The following is a 19386-nucleotide window of genomic DNA, read 5'->3' as shown; positions in this document are numbered from 1 at the left end:
ATATGGCTATGTTCTATTTGTAGGAGTAAAATAAGGATTAGGCTGTGGAGAGATGGCTGAGTGGTTGATAGCTCCGGTCTTGAAAACCGGTATAGTTCTAGGAACTATCGAGGGTTCGAATCCCTCTCTCTCCTTTTGCTTATTGAATACGTTTGTTTCTTTCATTTTTTTTCTGTCCCTTATCTTTCTTTCATAAAAAGGAATGAATGGCTCGGCTAGATGGAATAACCGAGCCAGAACAGAAAAAAAGTAGAACAGGTATAAATAAGAAAATCTTAGTTAAGAGGGTTCATGTAAAGAACAGGTTCCAAATCACGATCGATTCCCTTTTCAAAACCTGCTGCAGCAGCTCGGGCTCTTCCTGCATGCCATAAATGGCCCACAAAAAAGAAGAATCCTAGAACAAAATGAGAAGTTGATAACCAACTTCTAGGAGAGACATAATTAACTGCATTGATCTCGGTAGCTACGCCACCCACGGAATTTAAACAGCCTAAAGGAGCGTGGGTCATATATTCTGCTGAGCGTCGTTCTTGCCAAGGTTGTATGTCTTTTTTCAACCTACTCAAGTCCAAACCGTTGGGGCCCCTTAGAGGTTCTAACCATGGAGCACGAAGGTCCCAAAAACGCATAGTTTCCCCTCCAAAGATAACCTCCCCAGTTGGGGAACGCATTAGATATTTACCTAAACCTGTGGGTCCTTGAGCGGATCCCACATTAGCTCCAAGACGCTGGTCTCTAACTAGAAAAGTAAATGCTTGAGCTTGAGAAGCTTCTGGCCCGGTGGGTCCATAAAACTCACTCGGATAAGCTGTATTATTGAACCATACAAAACAACAAGCGATAAAACCAAAGACAGATAAAGCAGCTAAACTATAAGACAAGTAAGCTTCTCCAGACCATACAAATGCACGGCGAGCCCATGCGAAGGGTTTGGTTAAAATATGCCAAATTCCGCCAAATACACAAATAAAACCCAACCATACATGCCCACCAATTATATCTTCTAAATCATCTACACTAACAATCCACCCTTCTCCACCAAAAGGAGATTTTAGTAAATAACCAAATATAACACTGGGGCTAAGGGTCAAATTGGTAATTTTTCTTACATCTCCCCCCCCAGGGGCCCAGGTATCATATACACCGCCAAAATAAAGAGCCTTGAGTACTAGAAGAAAAGCACCTAGACCTAACAAAATTAAGTGAATACCCAAAATTGTAGTCATTTTATTTCTATCTTTCCAGACATAACCAAAGAATGGAAAAGATTCCTCAAGAGTCTCGGGTCCCAGAAGCGCGTGATAAATGCCACCGAAGCCTAAGACTGCGGAGGAAATTAGGTGAAGTACGCCAGATACAAAGTACGGAAAAGTATCTAGAACTTCCCCCCTGGCCCTACTCCCCAACCTAGAGTAGCTAAGTGTGGAAGTAAAATCAACCCTTGTTCATACATGGGCTTTTCTGGTACGAAATGGGCCACTTCAAATAGGTTCATTGCTCCGGCCCAGAATACGATTAATCCGGCATGGGCTACATGAGCTCCAAGCAGTTTACCGGACAAATTGATAAGTCTGGCATTCCCAGCCCACCAAGCAAAGCCGGTGGTTTCTTGGTCACGACCAGCTAAAACGAAAGTTCCATTAAAGAGCGTTTCCACGTGGTAGAACCTCCTCAGGGAATATAAGATTTTTATGAGGCTGATCCTGAGCTGCCATCCACGCACGAATACCCTCGTTTAAAAGAATATTTTTGGTGTAGAAAGTCTCAAATTCAGGATCTTCCGCTGCACGGATTTCCTGGGAAACAAAGTCATAGGCACGTAAGTTCAGAGCCAAGCCAACTACGCCAATAGCACTCATCCATAAACCGGTGACGGGTACAAATAGCATAAAGAAATGTAACCAACGTTTATTGGAAAAAGCAACACCAAAGATTTGGGACCAAAAGCGGTTAGCAGTGACCATGGAATAAGTTTCTTCAGCTTGAGTTGGGTTAAAAGCACGGAAGGTATTTGCACCATCACCGTCCTCAAATAGAGTGTTTTCTACGGTCGCTCCATGAATAGCGCATAGCAGAGCCGCACCTAATACTCCGGCAACTCCCATCATATGAAATGGGTTCAACGTCCAATTATGAAATCCTTGGAAGAAAAGGATGAATCGAAATATCGCTGCTACGCCAAAACTCGGCGCAAAGAACCAACCAGATTGCCCCAGTGGATAAATAAGGAATACAGAAACAAAAACAGCAATTGGACCAGAGAATGAGATTGCATTATAAGGCCACAATTGAACAGACCGAGCAAGTTCAAATTGGCGTAACATGAAACCTATTAGTGCAAAAGCCCCGTGGAGAGCTACAAAAGTCCATAGACCGCCTAATTGACACCAACGAGTAAAATCTCCTTGTGCTTCGGGCCCCCATAGTAGCAACAAAGAGTGTGCTAAACTATTGGCAGGGGTAGAAACTGCTGCGGTTAAGAAATTACAACCTTCCAAATAGGAACTAGCCAATCCATGGGTATACCAAGAAGTTACAAAAGTTGTCCCTGTAAACCAACCCCCTAAAGCGAAATAAGCACAAGGAAAGAGCAATAGGCCAGACCATCCTACAAAAACGAAACGGTCCCTTCGTAACCAGTCATCCATAGTATCAAATAGATCATTTTCTTCTTTAGGAATTCTACCAAGGGCTATAGTCATAGTGATCCTCCTATTCAATTACTTCAACCATTTCCGAGCACCTCATATCACTTTCCAAGGCATATGATAGTTTTATTATCTGTGGACGATTTCTTTGTCGTTCAATGCCCTTTTTCAATGGTCTCGAAGAGAGAAATTTCCCATTTTTATCTATGGAGTCACAGTCACAACCAAGGTCGTGGTAAATCCATGAATTTGATTCGATTTGTTTTTCTTATACTATAGAAATAGAAATAAATTGTTTTTCTTATACTATAGAAAGAAATAAACCTTTGAATTCAGCATTATTCCAAGACTCCTATTTCAAAGTATATCTTTTAAGGGAAAAATGAAAATAAAAGTAACCCTTCTTTTCCCATTCCCTCTCTATTGCATGGGTGGAAGAACTAAAATAGAGGATTCTGAAGAAAAAAATGGACCTTCGAAATCCAATTTTATGTGTAGCGCAAAGGAGTTGCGATTTCTTCTTATTCCTATAGAACATCTAGTAACAAGAATATGAAATCGTAAATAGCGAAAAATTCTTGTCTTGCGCGGTCTAAGTCTAAGGAAATAAAAAAAATTCGCTTATACAATTTCATCTACATCGAATTTATATATCAGAATAGCGGATAGAGGCATCATTAAAGGAGTCAGGTCTACTTACTTTATGCTTCTTTCCAATTTTATGGTGGATTTGATAAGAACCCTTTTTGCTTTCTTGATAAATAATCGACAAAAAAAGCGTTTTTTTTATATAACCTGCTTGTTTTATTATAATTATAACAAGTCCTATATGGAAATGCCCGCTAAAGAGAAAATCTATTTGATTGTCTCTCGGCCAATATCGATTTTTAGAAAGAAAAAACAAGAATTTTCTTCTTTTTTTATTAACATTAAGAAAAAAGAATATAATTAAAATGGAATTGGCAATATAATTTTTATAGACTTTTGAAAGAAAAAAAGGGGGTTTTTTGCAACCGTTATTTCTTATTTCTTGCCTATATCATATCACGGAAACCTTTCGCTTTGGAACGTGGAGAGATGGCTGAGTGGACTAAAGCGGCGGATTGCTAATCCGTTGTACAATTTTTTTGTACCGAGGGTTCGAATCCCTCTCTTTCCGCTCCCTTGGATCATTTGGGACTTTCGAATTGGAAAGAATTCTGACCCCCGGATTTTCTCATAGATAAATGTACGAAACAAATCCAATAAGAAAAAAAAAACTGAATTTTTACTCCTCGCGTCCAGGATTCCGTCCTGGGTCATTAGATAAGAATCCAAAGATAAAGAGTGAAACAAAGAATATCACTACTGTATAAACAAAAAGTTTGAGAGTAAGCATTACATAATCTCCAAGATTTTTTTTTAAGGAATAGATTACCAGTTTTTCCTTACCACACGGATCCACTAGGATGGTTTTTTTTATACCTAAAAATGCAAAAAAGAATTCTTGAAAAAAATTGCAAGAATTCTTTTATAATAAGCACTCTTATCAATAGCAAAAATAGGGTTAGGTGGTTAGGTATTGTGTAGGTACCTTTAGGTACCTGCTCAACCTAGGTGCAGGGGAGTAGAAAGGCTGATCCAAATTTATTGCTGTAGCTACCCATTCAATGTAGAAGAATTTAAATTTTAGAATCGAAGGTTCATAATATAAAAATATAAAACTTCTCGGCTTTTACCCATTTTTAAATTTTTTTGGAATGAACACATCATTCAATTTGGCATACAGAGTACTAAAGATTTCATCGAAAACTTACAGCAGCTTGCCAAACAAAGGCTAATAGAAAAAAGAATAGAGGTATAACAGGCATAATATCCACGATTGGATTGAAAATAGCATAAGCTTCGGGTAATTTGGCAAAGAAAAAACTAGTAGGATAAAGAACAGAATTAAAACAGATACAGGTTAAACTAAGTATATTAGGCATAACAAGCATTTCATTCTTGTAGAGTAAATAATTGGATTTTTCTTGAGTTATTTTTTTAAGGGAAAGAAGGAAAAGGCAGATTCAAAATCTTTTTTCTTCGGACTTTCCCAAACACAAAATACCTCCTTGTATTTGCACTCTCAAATGAGAGTGGAATAAATTCGACTTTCATATAATATCTTAATAGAATTCCATGTAATGATCAATGCATTTTTTTGATTCTATATTATCCGCATGTGTAGAATACTAGCAAGAGAATATCCCTCCTTTTTTATGTAATTGAAATGGTATTGACGAATAACAAATAAACATACTAGTGTTTATTAGTGTCGCATAAAACCCGAAATGGGGCGTGGCCAAGTGGTAAGGCAGCGGGTTTTGGTCCCGTTACTCGGAGGTTCGAATCCTTCCGTCCCAGATTGTTTCTGATGAAACAAACGGTGAAATCATATAGTATTCCGTACGAGACAAAAGTTTATTAAAGAGTCCGGCAAGCGCGCGAGCAAGCGGGACGTGGGCGGCGATGTGCGCGTGCGTGCGTCCCCCTGGTGTGTGTGCTATGTGTGTGGTGCTGAGGGTGGGAGATGAGTGAAGGAGAGAGTGTTGAGCGATTTCGTTCACGTCGATGCGCGTTTCCACCATTCTGTACCGATGGAACGTTTTCTAGGATTACCGTTAGTCCATCACGGCGCCGTTGCCAGGTCATATGCGTACACACACCGTACACGAACTGTTCCCACCTGGTATCTTCGGCCGTACTTTCATCAGCACTAAATGCAACCTCCCACGCCTCGCCGTACCATTGGTCGACCAAGCGGGAGCACGCGAGCTCGTCCGCTATTTCGCCACTCTCTGGCACTATGCTCTATGATTATAAAACACAAAACACAAGAAAATTGAGTTATACATCATAAAGCCCGAACAGATAATCAAGTGAATCTCATGCTTGATAAATGTACAAAAGAGGCATCTTCTATCAATTAAATAGCTGCAAGCACTATGATGTATCAAGAACAAATAATTGATATGTTCGAAGGTGAGTTTAAAGAGGGAAAAAAAATCATTCCTTATCATGACAGGAGCATGGTTTTTGAGTCGCTGTATAGTCGCCGACTAATCGCCAAGTCGTTTTCTAGAAATCAGAGCGACTCGCGACTATACAGCGACTTGGGTCGACTAATCGCCGAGCCGCAGGGCTGGCGGCGACTTGACTAGTCGCGACTCAAAAACCATGGACAGGAGCATAAAAAAACACATCTCACAATTCAGACAGAAGTGCCCTCTTGTAACTTGTGTTGGGCACTCTTGTAAAAAAGGATAATGGAGACTGTAGTATCATATATATATACTAGCCAACCGTCTGCCATTACTGCTAAGAAGACGATGCAGTATGTAAATCATCTTCATGAATGATTGCTGAGAGTGGATCCATTCAACATAAGGAATTTTTTTGTACAACAAAAGGAAAGAAGTTGTAAGCATCATACCTCCATCAAGCTGAGGTGGATGTCGCAGATGTCGTCCATGGAGGGCGCCTGCTGCTTTGAATGGAACAACCAAATCCATCACACTCAAAGCTCGGTGAAAGATCGAATTGATTCCTTCCCTCAAACCGAAAGAAGCAAGCTGTGGACACCCTTGTGGTACACCAAGTCCCTACAAATTAAGAGGGCATTTGCATCAGCGGGTAGCTAAAGGAGAATATTTGATGGTGTGACTAAGTGAAACAAATTAAGATGTTTTTGTTAAATTGAGAGGAACTGAATACTGGAAAGCTTCATTCATTCATGTGTATCTGTAATTAGAGCATACAAGTAGTAGTACAAGGACGGACTAACTACAGCTACACACGTTTTGCTGGTTATGCACATGAACTTATTGCTACGGGTGCGCTACAACTGACTGACAATACTCCAAAGAAAAATAACAAATCAAGATCACAGTTCTTATGAAAAGAAAAATCGTCGTTCACTGACAATACTCCAAAGAAAAATCGTTGGGTAGCCAAGGTTGCTGAGCTAAAACTTAGCATAAGGTGCTACTCCCTCCGTCCCATAATATAAGAGCGTTTTTGACACTAGTGTCAAAAACGCTCTTATATTATGGGACGGAGGGAGTAGAAGGCACATCAGGGTTTCTTTAAGCCATGGCCGTCTATTCACAAGGTGCTAGTGTCGGTTACTAGTCCTAGCTCCAGCAGGGACCTTGCATTCGTGAATAAATATCTAATAGAGCGCTCAACAGAACAACAAAACCATTGCATTTATGGGGAAAAAACTATTTTGTCATGAACTGGGTAGTTTTAGAAGGCATATGGCATTTATCATGTCACATGACAGATTGAAGATTTAACAAACAAACTGATTGTTCCCTTTTTTTCTTGTCGAAACCTGAACAGCTCCTGTATGCTCACCATATATGACCACATCTTTTTCTTCTCACTTTTCTCTACAGGTCAACTAAGGGGTGAAGTCAGCAAACTGTAACACCAAGTGATGTCTACAACTATTGCAAAATTGTAACCCCAAGTAATGTCTACGACTCAGTGTTATCTAATGAATCAGCTTTTCAAGTGTATACCACATAATTAATACTGAAACATCTTGAAGTCCAACATCTGAAGCATACCAATAAACCATATAGTATTTGACCAAGCAAACAATATGCACGCGAGCACCAAGGAGGCAATGAGTAACCTTTGCATCTATATCATCAGCTTGATGGATGGAAAATTTGCTTGGGACGATGATAACAGATCCATTGGACATACCCCTAGCAATACAGCTCCTATGTACAGCTTAGACCTGAGGAGAGCCATGGTCCTGCCTAAAAGACAGAGAGGCCATGGCATGAGTTATTGGACTGTCCACCACGATCTGCATGTACACCAATAGCTGTTTGGCAATTTCATTCATGAATAATAAATATTTAATAGAGCGCTCAACAGAACGACAAAACCACCACTACGTTTATGCGGAAATCCTAATGTATCGTGAACTGGGTAGTCTTAAAAGGAATGTGGCATTTAGCATGTGACATGAAAAATTGAAAAATTGACAAACGAACTGACTGTTTCCTTTTTTCTTGTCGAAACATGATATATCTGTAATGATTACTAGAGTTGGGGTCAGGCATGATATATCTGTAAAAATTTATCTACCAATGGTACAACTCAAAGCAAACTCTCATCGGAAAGAGGGAAAATAAAAATTGAACCCAAGAGAGAGAGAGAGAGAGAGAGAGAGGACCTCCCATGTCGTCGGCACTAGAATGGTCGGAGCAGCCACGCGCACCGTCCTCCTCCTTTCGCAGCAGCAGCTTGTCCATGACAAGCAGATGGGATCCTTGAATCCTGGCGATAAACAAGACAGTGAGTGGCAAGCATGCCTTATACTAACAAAATAAAGCTATGATTCCAGTAGCGAACTAGTAAAAATGTAAAGATCCGAGAAGCCAAACATGCTGAATTGTGAAGTGACAGTCCAGTACATACATAGCACATTCATATTTCTGCATCAACAAAGATCCCCGTCTATATAACTACTTTACCAATATGTAAGGTAGTAGCTGGCTAGTCACTGTAACATCTGTCGAGTCAGAGTAGAATAAACAAACAAGAAGTGTACTACATGATGGCCACTGGACAGTAGAGACTCCGACCCGACAGTGGAGTATCCTTGACATATGTAAAGAAGAGGAATCTTCTTCTATGAAGTAAAAAGCTAATGTGATATCTGACAATGGTTCATGTGGGTCTATGAAAATCAAAACTGTAATATCACATGACAGTTCACTAAAGGTTCAATATTTCTTCAATAAATTAGAACCTCAGATTAACTAGTTGTATACCAGAAATTACAACCATCAGAACTTTGCAATGGAAACAAACAATGAATGCTCCAGAAAAAATGTGTAGTGGCAAGTAGTTTTTTATTCTCTTTTTTATACATAATAATCACGGACAACATTGCTATTCATGAACCTGGTTAATACTATTATAGCCTACATCTGGACTTTTACACGTATTCGTTCGGCTTCTCGTTGGCATTGGTACTTTTGTACATCTTCAATGGGTCGGTGTGGCAGAACATTAACCGTTATATTTCTTTTAAAAAAAACTTCAGTTGGCTGCTATTAAAAAAATGCAAACCGCAGATTGTCAGCATAATGCAGCAAGGGTTTTACCATTTTTTCAACACATGAGAGGCTGAAGCTACTATATTCAGAAATGAAGTAAAAAAAGATCCTGCATGTACGCCTCCATAGATGAAGAGAAAGAATTCTTTATATGTGTTGTGATTGCTTGACTGACGGAAGCTGACTTGTGGTGGGACACACCTTTCATGAGGTAACCTACAAAACCACTCATCTACTACTGCCCTCTACTTCATTTACTGAAATAGATATGAAGTAACAGTAGCATTCAAGGAATGAAAAGCGCTTTATGCTCTACTCTACACAGCACTTGGCTAGCAGTGTGACATTTGTTTTTGACACCAAACGGAAGCAGCTTGCTCTTGGTGTGAGCAAACTATTCCTGCTTTTACGAGATTAATCAACAAGCGCGGACCAAAAAGAAATGTTCTTCTGTCAGGACAAACGGCGCCAAGTATGTTCAAGTAAATCCAGTTAATCAGTCGTGTTCTTGTGAGGATAAATAAACGGTTCAGTTAACCGGCATTTACGGTGTCACATGAAAAACTGAAAATTGAATGAACAAACTGATCGTGTTCCCTTTTCTTTTCTTGATGGAACCTGATACATCCATAATGATTACTAGAGCTGGGGTCAGGCAGGAGTACCCACACATCCATGTTTAGGGAGCAGCCACTATGGATCCAACTAATAACCGCGTTGATACTACATACACCCTATTTATTCTTAAAACAAAAAATGAAGGGGCTGATTAGGTGGTTTTGCTTCAGATCGACAACAAACCACTCTACCAACGGTACAACCCTCAGGTAGGTGGCAGCAAACTCTCATTGGAAGAGAGAGAGAGAGAGAGAGAGAGAGAGAGACCTTCCATGGCGTCAATACTAGCAGGGTCTTAGCAGCCAGGCGCATCGTCGTCGTCCTCTCCCAGCAGCAGCTTGTCCATGAGAAGCAGATGGAGTCCTTGAATCCTGACGACAAACAAGATAATGAGCGGCGATGATGCCTTATACGAAAAAAACAGAGCTAGGATTCCAGCACTGAACTAGTAAAAAAGTAAAGATACGATAAGTCAAGCATGCTGAACTGTGAAGTGTCAGTCCAGTACATAAGCAGATTCATATTTCTGCATCAACAAAGTGCCCCGTCTCTCTCTGTACCCATCTATTTATTTCACCGTGAATTGGAATTGAAAAACAACACAAGCTAGGTTGGATTGATCTGCTTCTCGGTAGAACTAAGGATCCAAATAGTAATCTTTTTCTTTTCTTAATATAATAAATAAACAAAGGAAGGATCATCAGGTTGTGGTTCAGATCAAGCCTCAGGTCGGCGGCGGCACCGGGGCTGGAGCTGCTGCTGCGGCGGCGGCGGGTCTGGGGTTGTGGTGGGAGGGTGGGGAATCGGGTGGGTTGGTTGGGGACTTGGGGGTTATGCACTGTGGATATTTTTCATGAAGACGCGAGAAGGTCTGTGTTCTCATTGGTCTATTTGGATTTCTCGTGGATTGCCCCTCTCAGACCGATCTCATCCGTTCATCTTTTTCAGATCCAACGGCAGCGACTTCATGTCACGCGGATCACGCCCAGCAAAACCAGATACACTCTTGCCTCAACTTTTACTTTTTGATGGGTTATTATAAATCTAAAAAAATATAACTAGAAAACAATTTTAATATAGATATATGAAAGTACAAAAAAAAAGTTGATCTTTAATTGCAACCTCTAGAATTGTTTACCGGCGATGGGTAATGGGTTGCCATCATAATATTTATAGTTTTAGCAGCTCAATCAAATTGAGCTGGTAAAACTACAAATATTTTGGTACATAGGGAGTATTGTTTATTTTTCTTCCCTGCGCAAAGACTTGCATCGTGCATCTCATCGGACCGGGCCCTTGAGTCGACAATGCCCCAAAACCGGGCAAACTTGGCCAGAAAGACATTCGGTCGAAGCATGTATCGTGTTGTGCTCAAGAAGCTTTGTGCTGCCCAATGAGCTCCATGAGCTCCAGGAGGAGGAGGATTTTATTTTTTTTGGCTTCCATCGCTTTTTAACTCTATGATCGAGAATATTTTGAAATGTTTTCAGAGGGGGGTGGTTTCAGTCAGTTTTTTACTAGGTAAACGGGAAAATTGAGCGTCCGATATCTCGGGCTGGAGGATTCGATGTGCATTTTCATTGGTCGATTGGGTCCTCTCATGAAGCGGTCCGAGCTAGCCATCCGTCCTTCATATCCGACGGTCGAGACTTCATGTCATCACGCACAGTAAAATATGTTGAAGTTTGAACACCATATCCGACGGTCGATGATTGTTTCGGTCGACGTGCTGTAAAAAAGAAAAGAAAGACGAAGAAAGAATCGATCCACACTCACAGAAAAAAAAAATTGAATCGATCCCTCCGAGACGAGATTCGACGCGACGCGTACACGTGCATGCCACCAGAAAGAAAGAAAGAATCGAGGTTTGGTTTGGTTTGCTTGTTGTGGGACTTTGGCTCCACGCGCGCGTGCCCGTCCATGCTTCGCTCGAGTAGAGGACGCTGTTTGCGAGAAAAGCAATCCGTGCGCGTGGGCGGTACACGCAGCAGTACCACTTCCAGAGCTCAACTGCCATACGCCGGCCAGGCAAGCTACTACGGAGAGGAATCACTTCAGCTTCCTTGAACGAATCCGGCAGCCCGCAACCAACTAATCTCTACTATTAACCTCTCCTTCTCACCTACAACAGCCATCGATAAAAATCTCTGAGCGTCGCGCGAGGGCCGCTATCGCACCGGCCCAAAAAAACATGCCAACTCAGCTCACGTACATGAAACTGATCCTTTTTTCCCACGATCGATCCCACTCCCTTTTCTCCACGCGAGCCTCACGATGCACCCGCTCCTTGGCCATGATCCCCACGAGCCCCATCCTCGTTTTCGATCCCCTCGATCAAGGGGCACTCTCCCTACGCGACCTCGAGCAGCCGCCGCCGCCGCCATCACCATCCCAGCGCGGCCGCTCCCCGTCAGCCCTCGTGGGAGCTCGCCGTGCGCATGCCGAGACTTGGTCTCCGGATCTCCACTACCAGCAGCAGTCGCCTGCTACCACACCCCGGCCCTCCTGCGGTTCGTGGTCGGTGATGGGTTTAGCGGATCACGCCGTCCTAGGCCTCCGTTGGAGTAAGGTGACGACCACCATCGCCTGGCTCCGCCACCATCTTCGGTCGATATGCCGTACGCACACTGGTAGAAAAAAGGCCTTTAGTCCCGGTTCGCAAAGGCCTTTAGTCCCGACTGTGCAACCGGGACTAAATATGCGCGACTAAAGACCCCCCCCTTTAGTCGCGCCTCTTACGAACCGCGACAAAAGGCTTTAGTCCCGGTTCTCGTGCCTAACCGGGACTAAAGGCCTCCTCCGCAGGTTTAAATTTTTTTGCGAATTTTTTTAATTTTTTAATTTTCAAATTTCTGAATTATTTTAACCTCTAATCTCTAATCACCACCCCTCATCACTGCTCAATTTATCCTCTAATCTCTAATCATCCCTCATCATTCCAAATCATCTAACTTCCCGAACGGTCACCCATCCTCCCACTCCCCTAGCCTGAGCACGCTTAACTTCCGGGTTCTATTCTCCCTCGTTTCCAAGTCTGCACTTGTTGTTTTCCTAACAATAGTAGGATGTCAATTCTATTAACCCTCAGGTATTTAGCTTGAGCATGAAGTGACACATTTCACTGTTTGAGTTTGAAACTATTGTTTTAAAAAACAATAATTATTTAGTAACACTAATATTTCTGGAATAATTAGTTTGACCATTTTTTGACCACAGTTTGACCAGATTTGACCAAAATTTAAAAAAACTGAAATAATTATTTAGTAACACTAATATTCTAGAATAATTAGTTTGACCATTGTTTGACCACAGTTTGACCACAATTTGAAATTTTTTGAATTTTTTTGCCTCTCCAAAACTTAAAAGCCCCGTATCTTTTTTCTGTTAGGTTTTTGGGGATTCTAAAAATGTTTAACGGGGTTCCCCCAGTTAAATTCGGATGTAACTTTTCGAGTAGATGATTTTTCATATAAAAAACTTTTTCATCCGAGTTCGTATGCAAAAGTTATGGGAAAACTTATTTTATTTTATTTTTTTGACATTTCCGTCATTTTCTTTTGTTTTTTCTAAAACTGAAAAGGCGATCCCCGGGGGGGGGGGGGGGTAGAGTTTGAAAATGAGGCCTCAAATCCCTTTAGTCGCGGTTGGCCAGACCAACCGGGACTAAAGGTCTAACCTTTAGTCCCGGTTGGTCTGGCCAACCGCAACCGCGACTAAAGGTTCGGGCCATTAGTCGCGGTTGGCCAGACCAACCGGGACTAAAGGTCTAACCTTTAATCCCGGTTAGCCTGGCCAACCGCGACTAATGGCCTTCGGGCCAGCCTGAGGACCTTTAGTCCCGGTTGGCCAGGCCAACCGGGACTAAAGCCCCTCCCGTCCGCCAGCTGTCGACCGAGCGCGCTGGGCCCAGATAGTTGGTCGCGGGTCTCCTCCCGAACCGCGACTAAAGACCCCTTTAGACCGGTTCTATTATTTTGGGGACTAATGGGGGCGTATGGAAGCCTCTTTTTCTACTTGTGGCACCATACCCATCGCGTCTCACTCTCACCTCCTTCCCGCTTCTGACACACTCGCCCTGCCGGCCATCTGCGCGACGCCGCCGCCGCCACTCCCACATCTCTCTCTCCCTCTCGATCCGATCGTTCTCTCAGTCGGACGCCGCTACCTCTTTCCCGTCTCTCCCGATCTGATGACGGTGATGGGAGGAGGAGTAGCGAGGTGGCGGAAGGAGACGAGATCAAGAGGAGCAGCGCAAGTAGCAGTGTCAATAACAAGCGGCAGCGGCCGATTTGGCAGGGAGCGGAGTCAATGAAAGGTTGTTGGCAGCTGATTCGGTTGGGAGCAGAGCAGCCTGAGCCACGGCTGGCCTCTTCCCTGCTTTTTTCTCTTGGGTGTTACCCTTTTACTCTCGGGTGGCAACGAGTTTGATGGGCAGAGGAATTGCCTATCTCTTGTGGACTGGTTGGTTCTTCGCTGAGGAATGAACAGAGGAATTGATTATCTTTGCAAGTCTACTGAATTTTCCACTCAAGCTATGTATGATTGATCTTTGTGCTTATGTTGATCGATGACGATACAGATTTTGGTGATATACTGTTTTTGTTATACGTAAATAGGAGTGGTTATTAACAATCTATTGTTAGTTCTGGAACCTATTACTTATATACATAAAACCTTTCAGATTGGGTGGTCTCTGGTTGAATTTCAATGGTCAACGGATTCTGTATTAGTACAAAATTTCAAAGAGATAGGGCTCAGACATGGTCACAAGAATGAATGTGGAGTTGAAGGAGGAGCGGAGAGAAAGATGTCTCCCTCTCCCTCCGTCACAACTCACAAGTATGCCTCCATTATCTTTTTTTATCTAACCATGTCAGTATTTCCTTCTATCACTATTTCTGTCACAAGACAAGTTTGTTTCCATGATGTAATGTTCACAAGGGGATGCCCATTCTATGCCTGCACAATATTGTCTTCATTTTATACCTGAATAAATATAGTCCGAGGTTACTTAATCTTATACTACAATTTCAGAATTTCCCTGTATGTTTTTTACAGGTTCAACACATGTTATTATTGCTAAAGTAGTCCAAACGTCATTGGACAGTGGACACCATTCTTTTAAATAATTGGTATTGTGGTATTTGTGTGGAACTAATCAATCAACATATAAAGCATTGTAATCACCTATAATATATTGTATGGTAGAAAAGCTGAAACTTAAAAACAACTAGGAACTATCGGTAGGTACTGAGTCCCAATAAATACATTTTGAACCTACTATCTTTGGGAGAAAGATGTCAGCATCTAAAGGTGTGGCAAAAAAGTTTGATAGATAGGTCAAGAGTAAGGAGCATAGGATGGGGACAAATTTTCTTCTCATGGTCCTGCTATATATTGTGTTAAGTTCTGTTTTCAAGGCTTTTATGGGATTCAAAAATAAGGACCATCAAAACATGAACTCTCTTCTTTATCTACTGAAATGTTCTTCCTTGCAGGTTATCATGTGAAGAACGACAAGAGAGGAGTTGGGCCATTTGGTATAGCTAGAAGTTAAAAAATTATCTTTGGTAAGTTTCCAAGATTGTTGTATGCGCTTAATAATAATAACTGGTTAAAGGTGATTTCTTTGAAGTTTTCAAGATTGCTGTATCAGCTTAACAATTTAGAATAGTACTCAGCTTCTTACTGGGATTTAGCAGCACAAACAGATTTTTTTACACGCCGACTATAGGGTGTTCTCAATTTCAAATGCAAGCAATTGTGTAGTAGTCAAGAATATCATCAAGGAATGTATATAGTTTAATAAGACATAATTACTTCTGTTTTTCACTTGGATACGGTGGAGAGCAGGGCAGTTGGCAGGATGAAAAACATAGGGCGCCATGGCGAAGGAGAGGTGGACGCCATCTGGTCTCGCTAGAAAATCAAGCGGGAAGGGGAGGTTGTGGCAAAAAAAGGGAAATGTGTGTCGCGGGGTGGTGCTTTTGTTGGGCCCGCGTGTTTGAGATAAAATGATAAATAGTCTGGACAACCACATTTCTCCTCCACATATGGTCTGGATTTGGGAGAGCCTGAATTGTATTTTGGGGATCCTGTTGGGTACCCGTTTGATGTTCAGACACGCCCGGACATATGTTCGACCTTGAAGACAACTTTAATCATTTGTTTGATTCATTTATATGTATTATAGCCCGTAGCAACGCACGGGCGTTCTACTAGTAAGTAATAACTGATCAATCGAATCAGGGATCTGGCTGGAGTCGAGAAGCTTCAGCGACCAAGGGTATGGGCCAGTGCCATCAAGGTGGAAAGGAAAATGCCAGGTTGGGCCAGACTGGGGCAGCAACAACTGCAGCCGAAAGATCATTGGCGCACGGTTCTACACCGCCGGGGTCGCCGAGAAATACTTGAAAGCGGACTCGCTCTCGCCCCGGGACCATGCCGGCCACGACACGCACACCGCCTCCACTGCCGCGGGCTCCACCGTGGAGGCCAGCTTCCATGGCCTTGCCGCTGGGGTGGCACGGGGAGGCGCACCACGCGCTCGCATTGCAATATACAAGTCACTCTGGAGCGACGCCGGAATCGGCTCCACGGCGTCTGTGCTAGGCGCCATCGACGACGCGATCCATATTGACATGTTTCTCTTATGAATTTTGTGCAAATAGAGTTAGGTTGTACTGTTAAGTAGTGAAACTATTTGGCCATGAGTGTTTAATATTTGTTCATTCAACATCTTTTCAAAGTGTTCTTAAAATAATTAATGAAGTGCTCAGTGTCCATGTGTTTAAATTATTTAACGAACTAAGTTTTCTTTAATCATTAAACATCTACATAGTGTCCATCTGTAAATTTAGTGCTCACCGTCCATGTGTTTAACATAGTTAGAGCTCAATGCGCAAAGTAATGTTTTTGAAAAGGAAGTGTTTTGCTTATTGCCTAATGAAAATTGTTGTTTGGGTCTTGCGGGAAGGGATAGATTGTGGACATGTTAAGTAGATTGATATAGAGTGGCCTACACAACTCCATAAGACCCTTTCCAAGCTCTTGGATAAGTATGAAGAATGCAAAACTAGAAGAATCAAGAACAATCTTGCTCATTCAGAGGAATAATCGAAGCTTTCAGATAAGAATAAGGAGTTTGAGCTTAAACGGAACAAGCTTGTTGATGATGCGAACATGTTAATGGAAGCTCAAGAGCAGATGGTGCTAGAGAAGAACTATCAGAAGATAAGGACGAGTAGTGTAGAGTTGGAGGTTGAGGAATTTATTAAGGTGCAAGAACTGAAACAGAGGGCTGACATGGAGGAGAGGAATGAACTAAAGAATGAAGGGGGACAGCTGAAAATCATTCAAGCTTCTCAAGGAAATGTGATTGAATTTGAATATGAATATGATGAACGCGGCATTCCGGTACTGGTGGAAGGGGAAACGCAGAAGATCGCCGACTCGTTCTACTACGGAGGTGGGAATATCAACCCTTGTGGGGCGGGCAGTCCCGACCTCATCTACAACAACGATCCAAGCGATCACCAAAAATTATTCAAATGCACCCTCATCAAGGACAGATGTGACCTGCAAGGCCACAACCGCGCTACCGACATATTACCTCAACCTGCCATCCATCTCGGTTCCTATTCCTCAGACATCCCATCACCGTGTCATGCATGGTGACCAATGTTAGTGAGGTCAATTTTGTGTAGCGTGCCACAGTCCAGAGTCCGACCGGAGTCAAGATGGAGGTCTTACCGCTTGTTGTTACGTTCGACGCTGCCAACAAAGTTCGGATGTTCCAGGTGAAGTTGTCACCTATGTCAAAGTTGCCCAGGGACTACACATTTGGTATCCTTAATTGGCACAACGACCAAAAAGGTGGTCAGAATTTCAGTTGTGGCATAGATTACAATTCAGGAAATCTGCACGGATGTTGCATATTAAAAAAAATCATTTGCACTCCACAATTGCAATAAAACTCAGGCCCACATAACAGTGAGTAGGAAACCATGCAACCTTGCAAGTATGAAAGAAGCAAGCGTGAGTGAGTCCACAGTCACACAGCCCATTGTCTGCCGCTAGCTTGCTAGGCTTTATGCCCAGCCTTATCAGCATAAGAAAAGGGATATGCTGAAGGAGTGGTGAGTAGGCCGGTGCTCGTCGATCTCAGCCTCACGGTGCTGTCTTCTTTTGTGTCATGCATATATCTGTACATCTTTTCGCAGAGAAACGAGGCCGGCCGGTGAGCCTGATGGCAGCTTCCTGCAACAGCCTGTATTTGTCCTGGTTTCCAAATTAGAATATCATACGCTACTAATTAGGCTGTAACATGCTGCTCACTTTTACAATTGCCATAAGTGGGGACTGGGACTAGAGACTGGAGTGCAACGTGTGTGTGTGTGTGTGTCGCCATATACGTTGAAGGCGAGGCTCGTTCATCCATATACGTTGCACTCCGGTCGTCAATTTGACTAACTAAATATAAATTATACATCATCAAAACATATTAATTCATTCGTATACACATACAATTAATTAAATTATTTATGGCCCCCTTGTAACTATCCTCTCACAAAACAAAGGCGACTAGGGTTTGTGTCGCCTCAGGGTCCCTTCTGGCACCGGCGATCTAGGGATCCCTGGTTGGGGGTTAACCCTCGTGTTTGGATCTCTCTAGCCCTGGCTAGGGCTCTATGTGTCGTCGTTTGTGGCGAGGTGGTGACATCATCAACAACGGAATAAGGCTTACACGTCGGTTATCTTTCCAGCGTGAGTATTGGTCAGGGCCAGGTCCGACTCTTCAATTAGTCTTTAACAGTGGGTTTTTTTGGAAATGGTAACCACGTGTTAATATTTGTCAAATTTACAACACAAGCAGTCCCTAACTAGACAAAGTGAGGACAGATGCCCTGATACATTTGCACAAAACACTCTGAGATGAGATAAATTACAACCACAACCTTGGAGGTACTTGTGCAGATTCCCAACTGCCGCCGGTCTCCACCACCGCGGCAGCGCCGCCGGAGATAAGAGAGACAACAAACCTTCATACCTTGGTCCGAAGTAGCACCATCGTGGAGAAAGCCGCTTTGTGAGCCGATGAACTCGCCCGCCGCGAACGGCAGAACCTTCTCCAATGTGGCTCGTCGGCCGGGGAGCGTCCCGGTGCCCGTTGGACTCCAGATCCATCGTCTTCATCTGAGCAAGTCGCAGAAGAGCACTGGAATTGCCCATCGCCATCCACTTGACATGCACCGAACCAGCCCTGCGCAGGCCGTCACCGTCGTGCCCTGAAGAGAGGACACACGCTGACCCACTGCATCCTAAATAAATCTCCCAGACTCCAAGACGGCGCTGGAACGCACACCATCGAGACAACGAAGCCGGAGAACACAATTCCAAGATTGGGTCGCCGTCGCTGCAAGAGACACATGACGCCGACTCCTCGACTCCGCCGCAAGCAGCCTTGTCTGGATGGAGAGAGCCGTGGACACCTTATTTGCTGGAAGGACGGCGCTGCCTCCAATATTAAAACGCCGCCGCTGCACAAACTAGGCCCTAACCTATCTACATGCCGTAGCCTAGCCCCGGGGTCCTCCACTCCGTCCGCTGCCAGAACAGCAGACGGAGGAGCGAAGAACCCACAGGCTGGCCGGCGGTGGATTGTGGGATCTTGTCTCCGTTTTCATGGGAGAGAAGAGAGGAGAAAAGGAACTGCCTTCCGCTAACGTACTGAAAGAGTGCACCACCCCTCAAAAAAAAAAGTGCACCATAATAAACGGAGCTAAACCCAAGGGATTTTGACTCAACGCTAGTAGTGACATGACAGGCTACATAATTTTCGCATGCCGGGACCGGGACTGGAGGGTGACGTATATGGATGAACAAGCCTCGTCTTTGTTTCAGAAAATATATGCACCCTAAGTCCGGTGTATAGGATTTGCGCATGCTTCTAGGTCGTCTTGACTAACTAAATCTGGATTATATATGTCAAAGCACTATAGCAAGCTGGAACT

At 43.1% G+C, this 19386-nt stretch overlaps 1 protein-coding gene, 1 long non-coding RNA gene, 2 other non-coding genes and 1 pseudogene across 4 annotated transcripts; 4 read left to right on the top strand and 1 right to left on the bottom strand.

Moving 5' to 3' along the window:
- Nucleotides 1-46: 46 nt before the first annotated feature.
- Nucleotides 47-134, top strand: TRNAS-UGA (transfer RNA serine (anticodon UGA)). The gene has a single exon. It is a non-coding gene; the product is annotated as a tRNA-Ser (tRNA).
- A 3588-nt stretch (nucleotides 135-3722) lies between these two features.
- On the top strand, nucleotides 3723-3810 carry TRNAS-GCU (transfer RNA serine (anticodon GCU)). The gene has a single exon. It is a non-coding gene; the product is annotated as a tRNA-Ser (tRNA).
- A 2301-nt stretch (nucleotides 3811-6111) lies between these two features.
- Nucleotides 6112-10090, bottom strand: LOC123494318 (uncharacterized). The gene is made up of 4 exons (XR_006664987.1): nucleotides 9641-10090; nucleotides 7867-7970; nucleotides 7315-7494; nucleotides 6112-6274 (listed from the first exon to the last, which is right to left on the bottom strand). It is a non-coding gene; the product is annotated as an uncharacterized lncRNA (long non-coding RNA).
- A 5168-nt stretch (nucleotides 10091-15258) lies between these two features.
- Nucleotides 15259-16029, top strand: LOC141039175 (subtilisin-like protease SBT1.7). The gene is made up of 2 exons (XM_073506490.1): nucleotides 15259-15286; nucleotides 15623-16029. The coding sequence occupies exons 1-2, from the start codon at nucleotides 15259-15261 to the stop codon at nucleotides 16027-16029; spliced, it is 435 nt and encodes a 144-aa protein (XP_073362591.1).
- A 526-nt stretch (nucleotides 16030-16555) lies between these two features.
- LOC109761954 (subtilisin-like protease SBT3.11) lies at nucleotides 16556-17394 on the top strand (annotated as a pseudogene).
- The last annotated feature ends 1992 nt before the right edge of the window (nucleotides 17395-19386 follow it).

Source organism: Aegilops tauschii, chromosome 1, assembly GCF_002575655.3.
Source record: "Aegilops tauschii subsp. strangulata cultivar AL8/78 chromosome 1, Aet v6.0, whole genome shotgun sequence".
NCBI lineage: Eukaryota > Viridiplantae > Streptophyta > Magnoliopsida > Poales > Poaceae > Aegilops > Aegilops tauschii.
The sequence above is the reverse complement of the archived record's forward strand: the minus strand, read 5'-3'. Positions and strand labels throughout refer to the sequence as shown.